The following is an 18,132-nucleotide window of genomic DNA, read 5'->3' as shown; positions in this document are numbered from 1 at the left end:
CTCCTCCCTTCACCTTTTATCCTCCTCCTCCATATCTTCCTTTTCCTTCTCTCCTCTCCCTCCCTCTCCCTCTCTTCTATAAGCTTCTCAAGATGATTGACTCCAGCCCCATCTCCCTCTAGAGCAGCGTTTCCCAACCGGTGTGCCGCGGCACAGTAGTGTGCCGCGAGACACGGTCAGGTGTGCCGCAGGAAGCTCCAGGTGGGCGGGGCACTGCCAGTGCCGGACCGCCAGTGCCTCCGACACTCGCAGCTGTCCCCCGGCTACTGCCCGATGCAGCTGTTTCCCGGCTGGGCCCCAAAGAAGGAAGGCGGGAAAAAGGAGGCAGGGGCGGGGAGGTCCGGCAGTAGGAGTAAAGGGAGCCGCGGCCGCCCCTGCCTCCCCACGGTGCCTCTGGCCAAACGCGCCCCTGGCTTCTCTGCCCTGCCCCATTGCCCGCCCGATCCGCCCCCTCTCCTCCTCCTCCTCCGCCGCCTCCTGTCTTGGGGCGTGATCCGCCCCCTCTCCTTCGCTGCCGGAGAGAGAATGGAAGGCGCCGTTGTCTTCGCCTCCGCCCGCCGGCTCCCCTCGCCCTCCCAGACGTCCCCAGCGCCTGGCCACGCGCCGCCTCCTGTTAGCCCAGCCGACCTTTCCCTGCTGCCGTTTTCTCTTCATGGCGCAAAGCCACACAGTCCCGGACTCCCGGATCGCTCGCTTCTCCGGTCAGCAAAGCCATCTGCCCAGGAAAGCGCCGCGCCGCGCTTGCTGGCCGGAAAAGCGAGCGATCCGGGAGTCCGGGACTGTGTGGCTTTGCGCCATGAAGAGAAAACGGCAGCAGGGAAAGGTCAGCTGGGCTAACGGGAGGCGGCGCGTGGCCGGGCGCTGGGAACGTCTGGGAGGGTGAGGAGGCTGATGGCTGCTGTTGCCTCTTAGCTGCAGAGCCGGCGGGCGGAGGCGAAGACAACGGCGCCCTCCATTCTCTCTCCAGCTCTCTCTCTCTCTTTCTTTTTCTCTCTGTTGCCGGCATGGTGAACGAGAGAGAAAGATAGAGAGAGAAAAAGGAGGGGAGAGAGAATGAGAGAGAAAGAAAGCAAGAGAAAGAGAGGGAAAGAAAGCAAGAGAGAGAAAGAGAGGGGGGAAGGAGGGAGAGGGAAAGACATGGAGGGAGAGAAGGAGGGAGAGAGAAAGAGCAAAAAAGAGGAAGAAAGAAAGAGGGATGGAGAGAGAGAAAGAAGGGAAGGAAGAGAGAGAAAGAGGGAGGGAGAAATAGAGTGAAATGGAGGAAGAGATTTTTTTTGTCCAAACTTTTCTTTAGCCCCGCCCCCCGCCCCCCCCTTCAGTGTTCCCCAGAATTTTGAAAATATTAATAATGTGCCGCGGCTCAAAAAAGGTTGGGAAACACTGCTCTAGAGTCAGTGGTTCTCGACCTGGGGGTCAAACAAGAGTCACCTAAGACCCTGGGAAAATACAAATTTCCCATGGTGTTAGGAACTAAACTTCTATTCTGGCCTCTTGGAATGTATTTTTACAATCCGACCAATCCGGCGTTTATAGTGGGGGTGTCCCTCTGACCTTTCTGCCAATCAGGTTAAAGCTCTGTTGGGAGAATTGGCGCTAGACTTATAGTTGGAGGTCAACCTGAGGAACTGTATTAAGGGGTCGCAGCAGTAGAAAGGTTGAGAACCACTGCTAGATGTTACATCAATCTATTTTGATTTGAATCGGGGAAGAGATCTTTGCAGGAAGTCAAAGGCTATCAACCATAAATGTTATCTATCACAACATGCCAATATAGCTTCAAATCAGGCTCCCAACTGGGCTTACCTTTCCAACGTGTTGAGGCAAACCATCCCATCAAAACCACCGGCACAATATAAGTAGCCGCCGAGTTCAGCCATAGCGACATCTTGCTTGGGTTCACTCAGAGGTGCGATGTTTCTCTTCCACTCATTGATTTCAGGCACATACCTACCAGGGAAGAAGTAAGATGGAGAAGTTCTAACTATGGGAGGGGGGCAAGTGTTTCCCACCCACCCTTCATAGGAAGAGGCCCTATCTACACAGCGAGTCTCTGCTCCCGGATGCTCATCCCCTTATTATCTCCGGGACCGCCTTCTGCCGCACGAATCCCAGTGACCAGTTAGGTCCTACAGAGTGGGCCTTCTCCGGGTCCCGTCAACTAAACAATGCCATTTGGTGGGACCCAGGGGAAGAGCCTTTTCTGTGGCGGCCCCGGCCCTCTGGAACCAACTCCCCCCAGAAATTAGAATAGCCCCCATCCTCCTTGCCTTTCATAAGCTCTTTAAAACCCACCTCTGCCGTCAGGCACAGGGGAACTGAGATATTCTTTCCCCCTAGGCTTCTACAATTTATGCATGGTATGTTTGTATGTATGATTGGTTTTATAACAAGGGTTTTTAGCTGTTTTTAGTATTGGATTGTCACGTGCTGTTTTTACCACTGTTGTTAGCCGCCCCGAGTTCACGGAGAGGGGCGGCATACAAATCCAATAAACTTAAACTTATCACCTCGAAGTTCAATTACTGCAATGCTCTCTCCATGAAGAGTGTTCGGAAGGGCATGCAAGGGCAAGCAATCACCTTTCGGCAAGCAAAGTCAATGGGAAAGCGAGGTTTGCTTAACAACTATAGCAAAGAAATGGGGCAAAAGTCACTTAGGAAAATATTCACCTAACCCCAGAAATTTGGGGCCCGTTGTGGTCGAGGACTAGCCAAACTCCTAATTGGAATTTTTGGCAACGGAACAAGGTTAATCTTTCCACAAAGCGCTCCTATTTCCCAAGGCGGGAGAAATTCCAGCCCTCTGCAGCCACTTGGGGGGCTAAAAATTAACGTCGGCACCTCTTTGAACCGAGATTATATTCAGTTGGCAGACGAGTGAGGTCAGCACCCAACAACAGCCTTTGCAGAAGGAGCTGGAGAGATGTTGAGTTGGACTCCCGAGAGAGCGCAGTAATGGGACCCATCAGAGTAATCCATCAGATTTTAACAGGGATGACAAGGTGCTAAACAGGCACTGGGGGATCCCAGGATAGGAAGGAATTCTCCTCCGGGCTGTCAGTCAAGGGACACTTGTGAGCTATGTGCCCTTTGCTAAGGGGAAGATCAGGCACGGGAAGGGCAGAAAGCGTAAGGAACTCTGTTAAGCGGTCCCGAGGAGAAGATGACAATCCAGGAAGGAAGGGTCACAGATTTCAATCGGGAATTTTAATTTGGCTCAGCTTGGGTTGGTTCTTAAAACTATGCATATGTATGTATATGTATTTGGAAGTGTATTTATGTATATATATGTGTGTGTATTCTATTCTATTCTATTCTATTCTAGTCTAGTCTATTCAATATTCTATTCTATCCAATATGCTATTCTATCCAATTTCATTTCCTTTTTTTTCCTACCCTGCCCTACCTTATTCCATTCTTAATTCCAATATTATTCTATTCTATTCTATTCTATTCCATCCCAACCTCTATTCTTTTCTATTCTATTCTAGTCTAGTCTAGTCAATATTCTATTCTATCCAATATGCTATTCTATTCAATTTCATTTCCTTTTCTTTCCTACCCTGCCCTACCTTAATCCATTCTTAATTCCAATATTATTCTATTCTATTCCATTCCATCCTCTATTCTATTCAATTCCATTCCATTCCATCCTCTATTCTATTCTATTCTATTCTATTCTATTCTCAATAATAGAGTTGGAAGGGGCCTTAGAGGTGTTCTAGTCCAACCCCCTGCTCAAGCAGGAAACCCTATACTTTTTCAGACAAATGTCTGTCTAGTCTCTTCTTGAAAACTTTCATTGATGGAGCAGCCACAATTTCTGGAGCCAATCTATTTTATTATTATGCAACATGATATAATTAGTTATCAGAATAATCAGTTTAACAGACATGTAGGATAATGGTTTTATAGATTTTTTTGTTGTAATATGAATGAATATTCATATTACAACAAAAAATCTATAAAACCATTATCCAAAACCATCTTATATATAATCTACTTAGCTATTATGTATTATAAGATAATTAGTTATTGGAACAATTAGTTCAATAGATTCGTAAGATCAAAATAAGATGTGAATTTGATGAGCAGCGATTAATGTATAGGTTATCGTAATGTTTTAAAATTGGATGGAGAAAAGGTAAGAGGTTTATGAATATATAAGATATATAAGTCCTTTTGTGAAAGGAGGAGATGCAAGAACCTCTATTGAGTGACTACAAAGTAAGAAAAAAATGTTTATGTTTGATAATAAGCTTGATCTTGTGTTGGAAACTATGTATTGTTTCTTATTCTATGTTGGAGAAAATAAAAATTTTATGTTAAAATAAAAAATTTAAAAATGTTAAAAAGAAGAAGAAAAATCACTGCTGGCCACTGATGATGGGAAGTAACTTTTTCTTAAGCCAGGATAGACAGCTGTCGTCCACCGGCTTTGAAAATGGAGAACGGATCCCTTTAGAGAAACTCGTGTTTTGCACCTGTTTGGAAAGCAATCGTAGCTCCAGAGAATTAGAAGAGCTTATGGGTTTTTATTTTTATTTTTTAAGGAGCAGACGTCATTGTGTAATTGACTGGGCTTGTAAATAAAGAGACATCATAAAAATACCAAGAGCGTCTTAGTCATCTTGCAAGGAACAGGAATGGTGCAAAACATTTCTCGGCAAGCTGGCAAAATGGCAAGTGACTCAAACAACGGTGCCTTTGCAGGCTACTCAAAACCTGTGGGCACAACTTGGGAGTCAAGGGCAGGGAGTTGAAATTCAGTCAATTTCAAAGGGAACAGGGAGTTGAAATTCAGTCAATATCAAAGGGAACAGGGAGTTGAAATTCAGTCAATATCAAAGGGAACAGGGAGTTGAAATCCAGTCTATATCAAAGGGAATAGGGAGTTGAAATCCAGTCAATTTCAAAGGGAACAGGGAGTTGAAATCCAGTCAATTTCAAAGGGAACAGGGAGTTGAAATCCAGTCAATTTCAAAGGGAACAGGGAGTTGAAATCCAGTCAATTTCAAAGGGAACAGGGAGTTGAAATCCAGTCAATATCAAAGGGAATAGGGAGTTGAAATCCAGTCAATTTCAAAGGGAATAGGGAGTTGAAATCCAGTCAATTTCAAAGGGAGCAAGGAGTTGAAATCCAGTCAATTTCAAAGGGAATAGGGAGTTGAAATCCAGTCAATTTCAAAGGGAATAGGGAGTTGAAATCCAGTCAATTTCAAAGGGAGCAAGGAGTTGAAATACAGTCAATTTCAAAGGGAATGGGGAGTTTAAATTCGGTCAATTTCAGACTGAGAAGATAAGAGAGAAAAATAACTGGAATTGAAGAAAAAAAGAGAATCTTTCATCTCTACTTCTTCTCCAGAATCCTTCCCCTTTGCAAACCCACAGCATACACCCAACATAACCCAAGGAAAGTTGGGGTGGTATTCATTTAATTGGATGCCGCTAACTCGAACAACTCTCAATAAACAAAAGAGCAACATAAAACCCTCCAAATGTTAGTAAATAGACTGGAGGAAAGGGTGAGAACAGCTAGGAAAATACACAGACAAATCCAGCCATCGACCATCTCTAAAGGATCGTTCTTCAAGGCATCCACTTACCTGTCAACACTATTGAGGCAAACTAGTCCATCATGGCCACCTGCTGCATAGATGGATCCATTAAGGGAAGCCACCCCAAAACCACTCCGTTGCCTTGAGACCGAGCCCAGGATTTGCCACTCATGATCCAGTGGGTTGTAACGCTCCACCCCACCGTTGTCGCCTGTAGGGCTGACTCCCCCAACTGTAAATTAAAGCAGTAAATTTAGATTTTGCCTTTGAATGATTTCGTTCCAACAGGCATTTGATTGACTGAACCATGGAGAGGCTGCGATCCTTCCAGCGTTAAGAATTGCTGCCTTAATATGTTGTCCTTTTCCCATTCATTTCCTGCCATTTTATAGGATAAGCTCTTTTATATTATTACTATTAATTCCTCTATATCTTAAATTGTTGTATTTTATTCCATTTCATTTTAGACTGTATTTTATTCCAACGTTTTAAATCGTATTTTATTCTGATTTCATTTTAAATCGTATTTTATTCCAATTCCGATTTCAATTGTATTTTATCAAATTGCATTTTAAATTGTTTTTATCAAATTTTAGTAATAATTTGTTTCTGGAGCTTTGCACTCTGATATGGCCCAAGGGCTAATGAATAAAGACTCATGTCATGGTTTATATTATTATTATCAATTTATCTATAGCTTAAATTATTGTATTTTATTCCATTCCATTTTAGATTGTATTTTATTCCAACATTTTAAATCGTATTTTATTCTGATTTCATTTTAAATCGTATTTTATTCCAACTTCATTTTAAATTGTATTTTATCAAATTCTAGTAAATAATTTGTTTCTGGAACTTTGCACACTGATATGTCCCAAGGGCTAGTTAATAAAGACATGGTTTATATTATTATTATTAATTTATCTATATCTTAAATTATTGTATTTTGTTCAATTCCATTTTAGAATTTGCCTAAGGGCTAATCATGGTTTATATTATTCTTATTATTAATTTGCAAGCTGTTTGGATGAGGTATGAAAAATAAATGCTTCAAAGGTTTAGTCTTTTGTAAACGAAAACTTTAAGGGGTGTGCATAAGCGCACTATTGTGCCTACCGTCCCTGTCCTTCTGTATTATTATTATTATTATTATTATTATTATTATTAATCATTATCATTATTATTAATTTATTTATTAGATTTGTATGCCGCCCCTCTCCGTAGACTCGGAGCGGCTCACAACAACAATAAAACAATCTATAACAAATCTAATAATTTAAAATCACTAAAACCCCCTTATTAAAAAGCAAAAAACATACACACAAACATACCATGCATAAATTGTGTAGGTTGTTTTTATCACCTCTTTATAGAATAGAATAGAATAGAATAGAATAGAATAGAATTTTATTGGCCAAGTGTGATTGGACACACAAGGAATTTGTCTTGGTGCATATGCTCTCAGCGTACATAAAATAAAATATACATTTGTCAAGAATCATGTGGTATGACACTTAATGATAGTCAGGGGTCAAATAAGCAATGAAGAAGCCATATTAATAAAAATCTTAGGATATAAGCAACAAGTTACAGTCATACAGTCAACATGGGAGGAAATGTGTGGTAGGAATGATGAGAAAAACTAGTAGAATAGAAGTGCAGATTTAGTAGAAAGTCTGACAGTGTTGAGGGAATTATTTGTTTAGTAGAGTGATGGCGTTCGGAAAAAAACTGTTCTTTATACTTAGCTATGTTAATAAAAACTATAATTCTATACTTGTATAACAAATATATATACATAAAAATAAATAAAATAAATAAAACAAAATCAAAATCTTGTTCTAAACTCTCCTGGATCGTTTTCTCCACCCAACACCCACAAAGAGAGAACATTGTCATCTCCTACCGCAGAAAAATACAGAAAAAACACAATATACTTACTTGCATAAAGAATCTCTAAGGGACGTTCATTGTTGGACAATGAATGCTTGACTCTCCAACTAACCAGGTTCCGGTTTGGTTTGATCTGCTCCCTGCAGAAACCCAAGATTGAATTTACATTATTCTTAAAAAATGTGATTATTGCCCTTCTGTCGGAAATCTTCCAAAGGGAAGCTAAAGATTAGATTCTTAGCAATTCCTTCCTTCTATTACTATACCTTCTTTTCTATTATTTCTTAGATATATTTTACTATGAGTATCTCCTCCATAATCTTCATCATGTATTTTACTATGTGTATATAGATATATACCCACTAAAACCCTCATTGTGTATTGGACTAAGTAAGTAAGTAAGTAAGTAAGTAAGTAAGTAAGTAAGTAAGTAAGTAAGTAAGTAAGTAAGTAAGTAAGTAACTAAGTAACTAACTAACTAACTAACTAACTAACTAAATAAATAAATAAACAAACAAACAAACAAATAAATAAATAAATAAAATTTTGCCCCTGCAAAGGGAATTTGATGCCAGAATCAGGACAGAAGGAAATTTTAGAAGCACCCATTGATGCTTAATTCCACTCATTCCTTAGACTCTTTGACTCAACAGTAAACAACAAGCCGGGAACTATTTTAAAGAGATCTAAAAGAGGTTTTTGATGATACCCAAAGGAATGAGCACTCGTAGGTCCCTGCTTTACTAATTTTAGTCGTTTCTTCTAAGCGCCGTCTGATGAAATCTGCCTTGAAGGGAAACTACTCTAAGAAGGAAGAAGCTACAGATTTGGAACAGCGCTAAACTCCAATGAACATTCTATGAGAAGCCTTTTAACAAGATTTTTCACCACTGATCCTCACCATATATATATTTATTTATTTATTTTATTTATTTATTAGATTTGTATACCGCCCCTCTCCGCAGACTCGGGGCGGCTCACAACAGTGATAAAAACAATATATATACCAAATAATGATATATACCAAAAAAAAGCACACAATTTTTTAAAACCTTGGCAAATGGCAGCATCTAACTAACTTTCCTGGGCATGGAAGCAAACCAGGATTAAAGATAGTTAGATGGGAGGCTCCTAGAGGAACACAGGGCTGTAGGTTAGACTGAAAAATCAAAAAAGGCTCTTGGAATTGGCAAGCCAACGACGCCTTTTATTCATTAGTTAAATGTTTAAGCTGTTTGTTTGTTTGTTTGTTTACTTACTTACTTACTTACTTACTTACTTACTTACTTACTTACTTACTTACTTACTTATTTAAATTTCTAGGCCGCCCTTCTCCTGAGACTCGGGGCGGTTTACAGCATAAATTACACATTTAACACAGAAATTAGAATTAATCTAAAATAACCCAATCTTATTTATTTTTTTTAAAAAAAACCCTTAAAAACAGTTTACTCAACCACCACATCTCATACACCAATCTGTCAGCGATCTATCTTTTTATTACTGCCTAAAATTTGTTTTCTCATGCACGCTTGACAAAACTAAAAGAAATAATTTAAAAATTAAGTTAAATAAACGAACGATAGTTATTTAGACGCACGTCCTATTGGCCATTGCTTAAAACAGAAAACAAAAACTCATGAAAATGTGGATTAGGAGTTCATTGATCTCCAAACCACGATAAGAACCGAAGAAGCTTCTTGGATGAGAAGCGAGATATCTTCAAAGAAAAACCAAAGAAGCCTTTTGAAAAAGAAACTTTGGGAAAGGATCAGGTCAGTTTTTCCAATGTACAAAGGGTGCTTGCTTGCTTCCTTCCTTTCTTCCTAACTACTTTCCTTCCTTCGTTCCTTCGTTCCTTCCTTCTTTGCTTACTTACTTATTTATTAGATTTCTATGCTGCCTTTCTCAACACACTCAGGGCAGCTTACAACAGGAATAAATACAAAATACAAAGCGTCTAAGAAATCTAATATTAAACAACTCTAAAAAATTCTAAAAACCTCTTAAATCTAGGGCTTACCCGCGTTCTTCGTATATACCCATCCTGTGATCTTAGGGATGCTCCGGAGAAGCTGTCCTTGAATCGGGATGCAAACTCCCGGGCTTATATGTAAACTCTGAAGCCGAAAATAGAAATAGCAGACACTTCTTCATTGAGTCACACGCCCGGGTGGGAATACTCTTGAATCCTTTGTTCTTCTCCAAAGAGAGAGTTTGTGCAACCAGACACCGGAGGGATCTTATTTTGGCTCAGAAGTGGGAAGCTGGACTTGTGAGGGCACCCTTGAGATCATCTGGACACTCAAATTCACAGGTCCCAGGGCCATTCATGATATCAGTGAGGCAGTTAGGTCCCATCAACTAAACAATGCCGCTTGGCGGGACCCAGGAGAAGAGCCTTCTCTGTGGCGGCCCCGGCGCTCTGGAACCAACTCCCCCCAGAAATTAGAATTGCCCCCACCCTCCTTGCCTTTCGTAAGCTACTTAAAACCCACCTCTGCCGCCAGGCATGGGGGAATTGAGATACTCTTTCCCCCTAGGCCTTTACAATTTTATGCATGGTATGTCTGTATGTATGTTTGGTCTTTATATTAATGGGTTTTTAATCATTTTTAGTATTTGATTATTATTGTACACTGTCTTATTATTTGCTGTTAGCAGCCCCGAGTCTCCGGAGAGGGGCGGCATACAAATCCAATAAATAAATAAATAAAGATGGATGAATCAGTTGACTCCAACACCCCACTGCTTCTGTTCCAATGGATGTCAAAAAAAAAAAAAGGTTGGGAGGGCTACTACAGGATTGAGGTTGACTTTCTGGACCCCCCCCACCGAAGACACCTGTGGAAGGAAGGGTGGAAAGGAAAAGAAGGGGGGAGGGAAAGAAAGGAGAAAAGAAAAGGCTAAATAGATGAGGCTCCTCGGTCTCTCTTGAGCTTGCTTGGTTCCTTGCTGATGTTTCACTACCGAAAGTAGGTAACGTTATCAGCATGAGCATTGATATTGTTACCTAGTTGGGTAATGAAATGTCAGTAAGAAAACGAGCAAGCTCAGAGAGACTAGATTAACAGAGTTGGAAGGGACCTTGTAGGTCAACTAGTCCAACCCTCTGCTGAAGCAGGAGACCCTACACCAGTAATACGAACCTATGGCACGGGTGCCATGGGTGACACGCGGAGCCATATCTGCCGGCACACGAGCCACTGCCTTAGCTCAGCTCCAGCATAGAAACACAGAAGACTGACGGCAGAAAAAGACTTCCTGGGCCATCTAGTCTGCCCTTATACTATTTCTTGTATTTTATCTTAGGATGGATATATGTTTATCCCAGGCATGTTTAAATTCAGTTACTATAGATTTACCGACCAAGTCTGCTGTAAGTTTGTTCCAAGCATCTACTACTCTTTCAGTAAAATAATATTTTCTCGCATTACTTCTAATCTTTCCCCCAACTAACCTCAGATTGTGCCCAGATTCAGCATGCGTGTAAATGCCGGCCAGCTGATTTTTGGCTCGCACAGAGGCTCTGCGGGGTCATTTTTGGCTTCTGGAGGGCCTCCGGGAGGATTGGAGAGGGCTTCCCTGGAGCCTGGGGAGGGTGAAAAACAGGCCTACTGGGCTCACCAGAAGTTGGGAAACGGGCTGTTTCTGGCCTCCAGAGGGCCTTCGGGGAAGCAAGGGGAGGCAATTTTCACCTTCCCCAGGCATTGAATTTTGGGTATGGGCACTCGCACAGGTGCGACGCTTTTGGCACCTGGGGGAAAAAAGGTTCGCCATCACTGCCCTACACCATTTCTGCAAAGGAGGGAATGGGTGTGGGCACGCACCCTCCCCTTTTGGCATGCAAACCAAAAAAAAAGGTTCACCATTACTGGTCTATCCTATTTTTTTCATTATTTATTCATTTCATTCATTCATTAATTCAATCAAGTATGTATTGGTAGCATACATACCTATGTTTATATATAGGAGATGGGTAGTAGTAAAAGGGAAACATTAGGATAGGGACAGTAGGCACGCTGGTGCACTTATGCACGCCCCTTACTGACCTCTTAGGAATTAAGAGCTTCGGCTTGCAATAAATTTTCAAAAACTGCATATGCAAAAAAGGGAAGGTTGCAAGTTGTTCTGTAGAAATAGTTCAAAACATATATCTCGCTCATTGCCGATGTTCAAGCTAGAAGCCACCAAATACACTGCTGAAAAAAATAATACAGGGAAAACTTAAACAGCACAATATAACTCCAAGTAAATCAAACTTCTGTGAAATCAAACTGTCCACTTAGGAAGCAACACTGATTGACCATCAATTTCATATGCACATTCAACTTAGTACAGAACAAAGTATTCAATGAGAATATTGAATTCATTCAAGTCTAGGATGTATTATTTGCGTGTTCACTTTATTTTTTTGAGCAGTATATGTACTGTATATATGTATGTATGTGTGTGACCAGCATTTATGTGACATACCAAGCTTATAAAAGTCAGTTTTCAAAACCCAGTGGCTACGTTCAGAGGACAGGCTAACCCAGAACCATGGTTTACTGAATTGAGCCACTTAGTTATAATTTTAGAAGTTTGCTTCTGGAAAAATCACAAAGCAACCGATCATTCTGGCATTGAAAAATTGTATCAGTCTTAGCTGTGTTTATGTTATTCTTTAATATAAGCAATTCAGTCTTGATATTGAGTATCAAGTGAACAAGGACCTACAAGGTCCCTTCCAACTCTGTTAGTCTGAATCTTACATGGATTCAAACTTGTTACATATTTGCATCCCAAAATATCACCCATGTTCAGTCAAATGAGGTCTGATGTCAGCAGGGGCATAAAGGAGAAAGGTTGCTTAGAGTTCACGAAAGAGATAAACCAGACCCCAATTTGTACTAACAAACTTTTTCGTATCTGGTAAGGAGAGAGAGGGGAGGGAGATATGGAGAGAGAGAATATTTTACAATTGATAGATTACAGGGATTGTTAGCTAGAAGATAACTAATAGTTGGTTAATAGATAGATAGATAGATAGATAGATAGATAGATAGATAGATAGATAGATAGATAGATAGATAGATAGATAGATAGATGGGTTGGGTATGTATGTATGTAGGTAGGTAGGTAGGTAGGTAGATAGATAGATAGATAGATAGATAGATAGATAGATAGATAGATAGATAGATAGATGGGTTGGGTAGGTAGGTAGATAGATAGATAGATAGAGACAGACAGACAGACAGACAGAGACAGACAGAAGATAACTAATAGGAGATAGAGAGACAGAGATAGATAGATGATAAATAATAGATAGGCACACAGACAGACAGACAGATTTCTTCCTTGATTCAGTTCGGATATAGCACTATCACTTTTTCTTATCTTATTCTCTTTTTCTTCCTTATCTCCAACCAGTTTATCTTTTCAATTTAAGAATGTTCAAAAGCTAATTTCCTACATTCCACTCCGTAACCAGCCGGAATGTAATTTGAAAAGAGAGAAAAGAAAGTCAAATTAAAATAAAAAGGAACTTGGTTAGTTAACGAGTTTTGGTTTTTTTGTTGTTTTAAAATCCAGGTCGTGTGCCCCTCTGAACGCTTTTGAGTCTCAAGGCCTCGGAGGCTGAGCCTTACTCCAGCCGAGCCCCCTCCTCCACAGTGACTGGAAACCGTCAAAGATGCACACGAGCAGCTGTGGAGAAGCCGAGAGGTCTGCTTGGGTCTGCGCGTGCCAGGCTGCGCTCTGCACCTGTGGAAAGAGATCTCTCCCACATGCCGGGCGAAGCTGGCGTGCTTGGCCAGGTAACGGATCCCCCTGCGATGCGCTAGGAATGCGTCCATCTTGGTCCCCGCAGGCTTCATAAATAAACATGGTTTATTTGTAGTAGAATAATGCGTTATTTATAGTAGAATAATACATTGGATCCTATGAGAGATGCTTTGTGTGTGTAAATTTATTTTTATGATGACTATGATCATGATTTATTACATATAGTTTTTATGCACACTGAGAGCTTATGAACCTAAGACAAATTCCTTGTGTGTCCAATCACACTGGGTCAGTAAAGAATTCTATTCTGTTCTGTTCTATTATTTTCTATTCCATTCTATTATTTCTATTCTATTATTCTATTCCTATTCCTATCCCATTCTCTATTAGTTCTGTTCTATTCTATTCTATTCCTGTTCCATTCATTCTATTATTTCTATTTCATTATTCTATTCCTATTCCATTCTATTTTATTGTTTCTCTTCTCTCCTATTCCATTCTATTCTATTATTTCTATTCTTTTATTCTGTTTCTGTTCCTATTCCGATTTATTGTATTAGTTCTGTTCTGTTCCTATTCCATTCTATTCTATTATTTCTATTCTTATTCCTATTCCATCATCTTCTATTAGTTCTGTTCTATTCTGTTCTATTCCTATTTCATTCTATTCTATTCCTATTCCATTATCTTCTATTTTTAAGTAGACAACAGGTGTCTCTGTCTTTCTCTTTCACCTTTCGCTCTTTCTCTTTCATGCTCTTTCCCCTTCTTTCTCCCTTTTTCCTCTCACCTCTTCCTTTCATTCTTTCTCCTTTCCCTCTTTTGCCTTTCTCCCTTTCTCCTCTCTCTCACACCTTTCTTTCTCTTCTCTTTCACCTCTTCTTTCTTCTCTCCCTCTCACCTTTCTCTCTCTCTTCTCTTTCTTTCACTCTCACACCTTTCTTTCTCCTTCTTTCTCCCTTTTTCCTCTCTCTCACATCTCTCTTCTTTCTCTTTCATTCTTTCACCTTTCTCTTTCTCCCTTTCTCCCCCCTCTCCCTCTCTCGCCTTTCTCTCTCACCTTTCCCTTTCTCCTCTCTCTCACCTTTCTCTCTTTCTTTCTCCCCTTTCTTCTTTTTTCCTTCTCCCCCTCTCCCTCTCTCCTTTCCCTTTCTCCTCTCTCCCCTTTCTCTTTCCTTTTCTTTTTTTCTCACCTCTTTCTCTTTCTCCTTTTTTCCCTTCCCCCCCTTTCCCTCTCACTTCTTTCCCTTTCTCCTCTCTCACCTTTCTCTCTCTTTCATTCTTTCTTTCTCACCTTTCTTTCTTTTTCCCCTTTCTCCCCCCTCTCCCACTCACCTTTCTTTCTCTCTCAACTCTTTTCCTTTCTCCTCTCTCACCTGTCTCTCTTTCATTCTTTCTCCTTCTTTCTCCCTTTCTTCCCCCTCTCCCTCTCACCCGTTTCCTTTTCTCACCTCTTTCATTCTCTCTTTCTCACCTTTCTCTTTCTCCTTTTTTCCCTTTCTCCTCTCTCTCTCTCTCTCTCGCACACACACACACACACACACACACACACACACACACACACACAGACTTCATTCAAGCGTGCTCTTCTGCAGCCTCCGTTGTGGTCCACTCAGAAATTAAAGAATCCTGTGCCAACACGTAACATGATCACCATCCTCTGGCATTACATTGCCTTTGCTCAGATTCAAAAGAAGATGGAAAAAAATTTAAAACGAATGCTGAACTTGGTGACGGACACAAAAGAAACCCTATCTCTAGCTACATGAAAGGCTACTCCAATTGCAAAAACATTCCCCCGTGCATCCAAAGCTGTACGCACACAACCTCCTGACTCAAAAAATTCCAGTGTCGCCTCCATAAAGACCATGCAGGTAAGTTCTGAGCATCTTAAACACTATTGCGGCAATATTGAAACAAGGAGTTAAATCCTATTTAAAAATCAAATGCTTCCCCCCCCCCCCCGCCCTGCATTTTGCTAACATTCAGGGGGCAATTTGACACTTGTGGTTTCTAGGACACAAGCTTTGCTGCAAGACAGAAATAGGAAATAAAATGTCCTAATTCAGATTTTATCTAGCTAGCTACTCTTTACTTCATTCAGCCTGATCTACCGCAGCGTTGTTGTTTTTTTTAAAAAAACAATCTAATTAAGTTGTCTTAATTCATGATAGCTGATATTAACACAATCAGAAAGCTAGAATGAGAGCACGAATGTATCCCAATGCCTTTATATACCTTTGGTCTCTCTATTCTTGTCTCTTTTTTCTCAATGCATTGCATAAATACTGTGCATGGCCAAATAAAATACAGTGATACCTTGTCTTACAAACTTAATTGGTTCCGGAACGAGGTTCTTAAGGAGAAAAGTTTGTAAGACGAAACAATGTTTCCCATAGGAATCAATGCAAAAGCGATTAATGCATGCAAGCCCAAAACTCACCCCTTTTGCCAGCCGAAGCGCCCGTTTTTGCGCTGCTGGGATTCCCCTGAGGCTCCCCTCCATGGGAAACCCCACCTCCGGACTTCTGTGTTTTTGCGATGCTGTTGCGATGCTGCAGCGGAATCCCAGCATCGCAAAAATGAGCGCTTCGCTGGCAACGGAAGTCCAGAGGTGGGGTTTCCCAGCGAAGGGAGCATCAGTGAAATCGCAGCATCGCAAAAACACCCAAACTCGAAACCCCACCTCCGGACCTCTGTGTTTTTGCGATGCTGTGATTTAATTGAGGCTCCCCTCGCTGGGAAACCCCACCTCCGGACTTCCGTTGCCAGAGAAGCGCCCTTTTTTGCGCTGCTAGGATTCCCCTGCAGCATCACAAAAACAAGGAAGTCCGGAAGTGGGGTTTCACAGGGAGGGGAGCCTCAGGGGAATCCCAGCAGCGCAAAAATGGGTGCTTCGCTGGCAACGGAAGTCCGGAGGTGGGGCATCCCAGCGGCGGCAGTGGGTTTGTAAGGTGAAAATAGTTTGTGAGGCAAAAAAAATCTTAAACCCTGGGTTTGTATCTCAAAAAGTTTGTATGACGAGGCCTTTGTAAAACGGGGTATCACTGTACTTTTATTCTAAGCACATTATCCTGAATAACAATGTTTCTGATTGTGAGCTCCTTGGTGGTCTCTGAGGTTGGTTGGTTCGTTTATTCTTTTGTTCGTTCATTCGTTCGTTTTCTAGGCCGTCTTTTTCCTAAAACTCAGGGCGGCTTACAATATAAGTGGTACATAAAAAGCAAGTTAGAAATCGGAAAAAAATTAAACTAAAATTTAAACTAACCCTAACAAAACATATTAAAAAGCTTGTTGACCCAACTCATCCAAACATTCATGAGTAGTTTTCTTGCAGAACTTTCATTACCCAACTAGGTAACATCATCAGTGTGAAGTAATTAATGACGATACCTAGCATGGTAATGAAATGTCTTCAACAAAACCAAGTTCGGAGAACACCAAGGAGCCCACGGTTCAACTCTGAGCTACAAATATTTTTTCTTCTCTTCTCTTCTCCCCTTTTCTCATCAATATTTCCAATTCCACAGCAAGAATTGAAAAGTGCAACTGTTGAAGGAAACAAGCACTAATGTTTATTCCTCTCCATTTCAACAGCTAATTTTCTGTAGGCTCCGAACTCACCAGTGGTGTTTCTTGCTCTTCAACGTGGCCCTTTTCCATATTTTGCTCTTCGGAGCTGATCTTGTAGAGGAATATTTCTTACGAGCTGTCCCTACCACTTACATGGATGCGGAAGTCCTCAGAGTTCGGGAAAGAGCCCGGGTATTGGACATGTCTTCCATGAAAGCCAACATCTCCCAAGCTTATGTTATTAGCAACCCGGAAGCCTGCTCCAACCGAGATATCTTCCTCTTGGTTCTCACCTTCAGTAGCCCCCAAAACCTGTCCAGGCGCAATGCGATTCGGAAAACATGGGCCAACGTGACCTACGTCCAGGGTTACACCACTCTGGTCCTGTTTGTGTTGGGCAAGCCATCTTCAGCGACCGCCCAAGCGGAAGTCATCAAAGAATCAAACCAACAACGGGATTTAATCCAAGGAACCTTTCTTGATACCTTTGAGAATCAGATACTGAAGATTAAAAGGGCCATAGAGTGGACCATAACATATTGTCCCGAGGCCAGGTTCATTCTCAAAGTAGACGAGGACATGTTTGCTAACCTCCAAACCTTGGTTGAATACTTGCTCCACTCAAGAACGCATCCTGAAGACATCTACCTCGGAAGGGTGATTCATCCAAACGTCCCCGACAAAGAATTCCACAATGGCAGTTTTACCTCCGTGAGAAAATACCTTGGACGGTATTATCCTGACTATTGCAGTGTCACGGCCTTGGTCATCTCGCAAGATGTCGCTCGGAAGATCTACGTAACCTCTGGAGAAGTTCCTCCTTCCCTACCTCCTGGCATTTTTGTAGGCGTTTGTGCAAAGGCAGCTGGCGTAGTTCCCATCCACAGCTCCCGGTTTTCTGGCGAAAAGCCTATCTGGTACAACCGATGCTGCTATAAATATATTTTCACTTCGACTGTGTCGGAAACCAGCCGTTTTCTCCGAGAATGGGAGGAGATGAAAGGCGACGAAGATTGCACGATCCTGGAAACTTATTATGGGCTGGTGTCCTGCAGAATCATGACGTATCTGGATGCTTGAAAGAATCCAACATCAACGCTGTTCAGAAAGAGGCTCTTATCTTTTTCCAGTTAGAAGAATCAAAATAATAGGAGTACCTCCGTTTTGACTCTCTTGTGGGCTTACCCAATCTTATGTATCGGTATTATGACGATTTATCATTATCCTGTTGCTTTTCACATAGAGGTTGTCCCCGACTTACTGTTCTGACTAACAGCTTCCCAAACATGACAACCCTTCTAGAGTAAACTCAAAGATTCCTTAAGTGCGCCGGGAAAATGTTT

General features: G+C 41.4%; 1 protein-coding gene and 1 long non-coding RNA gene across 2 annotated transcripts; one reads left to right on the top strand and one right to left on the bottom strand.

Annotated features, from left to right (window-relative positions):
* Positions 1–5,745: 5,745 nt before the first annotated feature.
* On the bottom strand, positions 5,746–9,565 carry LOC139170710 (uncharacterized). The gene is made up of 3 exons (XR_011559658.1): positions 9,474–9,565; positions 7,499–7,590; positions 5,746–5,789 (listed from the first exon to the last, which is right to left on the bottom strand). It is a non-coding gene; the product is annotated as an uncharacterized lncRNA (long non-coding RNA).
* A 5,519-nt stretch (positions 9,566–15,084) lies between these two features.
* B3GALT9 (beta-1,3-galactosyltransferase 9) lies at positions 15,085–17,869 on the top strand. Its single transcript, XM_070759588.1, has 2 exons — positions 15,085–15,090; positions 16,814–17,869. The coding sequence occupies exons 1-2, from the start codon at positions 15,085–15,087 to the stop codon at positions 17,867–17,869; spliced, it is 1,062 nt and encodes a 353-aa protein (XP_070615689.1).
* The last annotated feature ends 263 nt before the right edge of the window (positions 17,870–18,132 follow it).

Source organism: Erythrolamprus reginae, chromosome 8, assembly GCF_031021105.1.
Source record: "Erythrolamprus reginae isolate rEryReg1 chromosome 8, rEryReg1.hap1, whole genome shotgun sequence".
NCBI lineage: Eukaryota > Metazoa > Chordata > Lepidosauria > Squamata > Dipsadidae > Erythrolamprus > Erythrolamprus reginae.
Note: the sequence above shows the minus strand (reverse complement) of the source record. Positions and strands in the feature narration are given on the sequence as shown.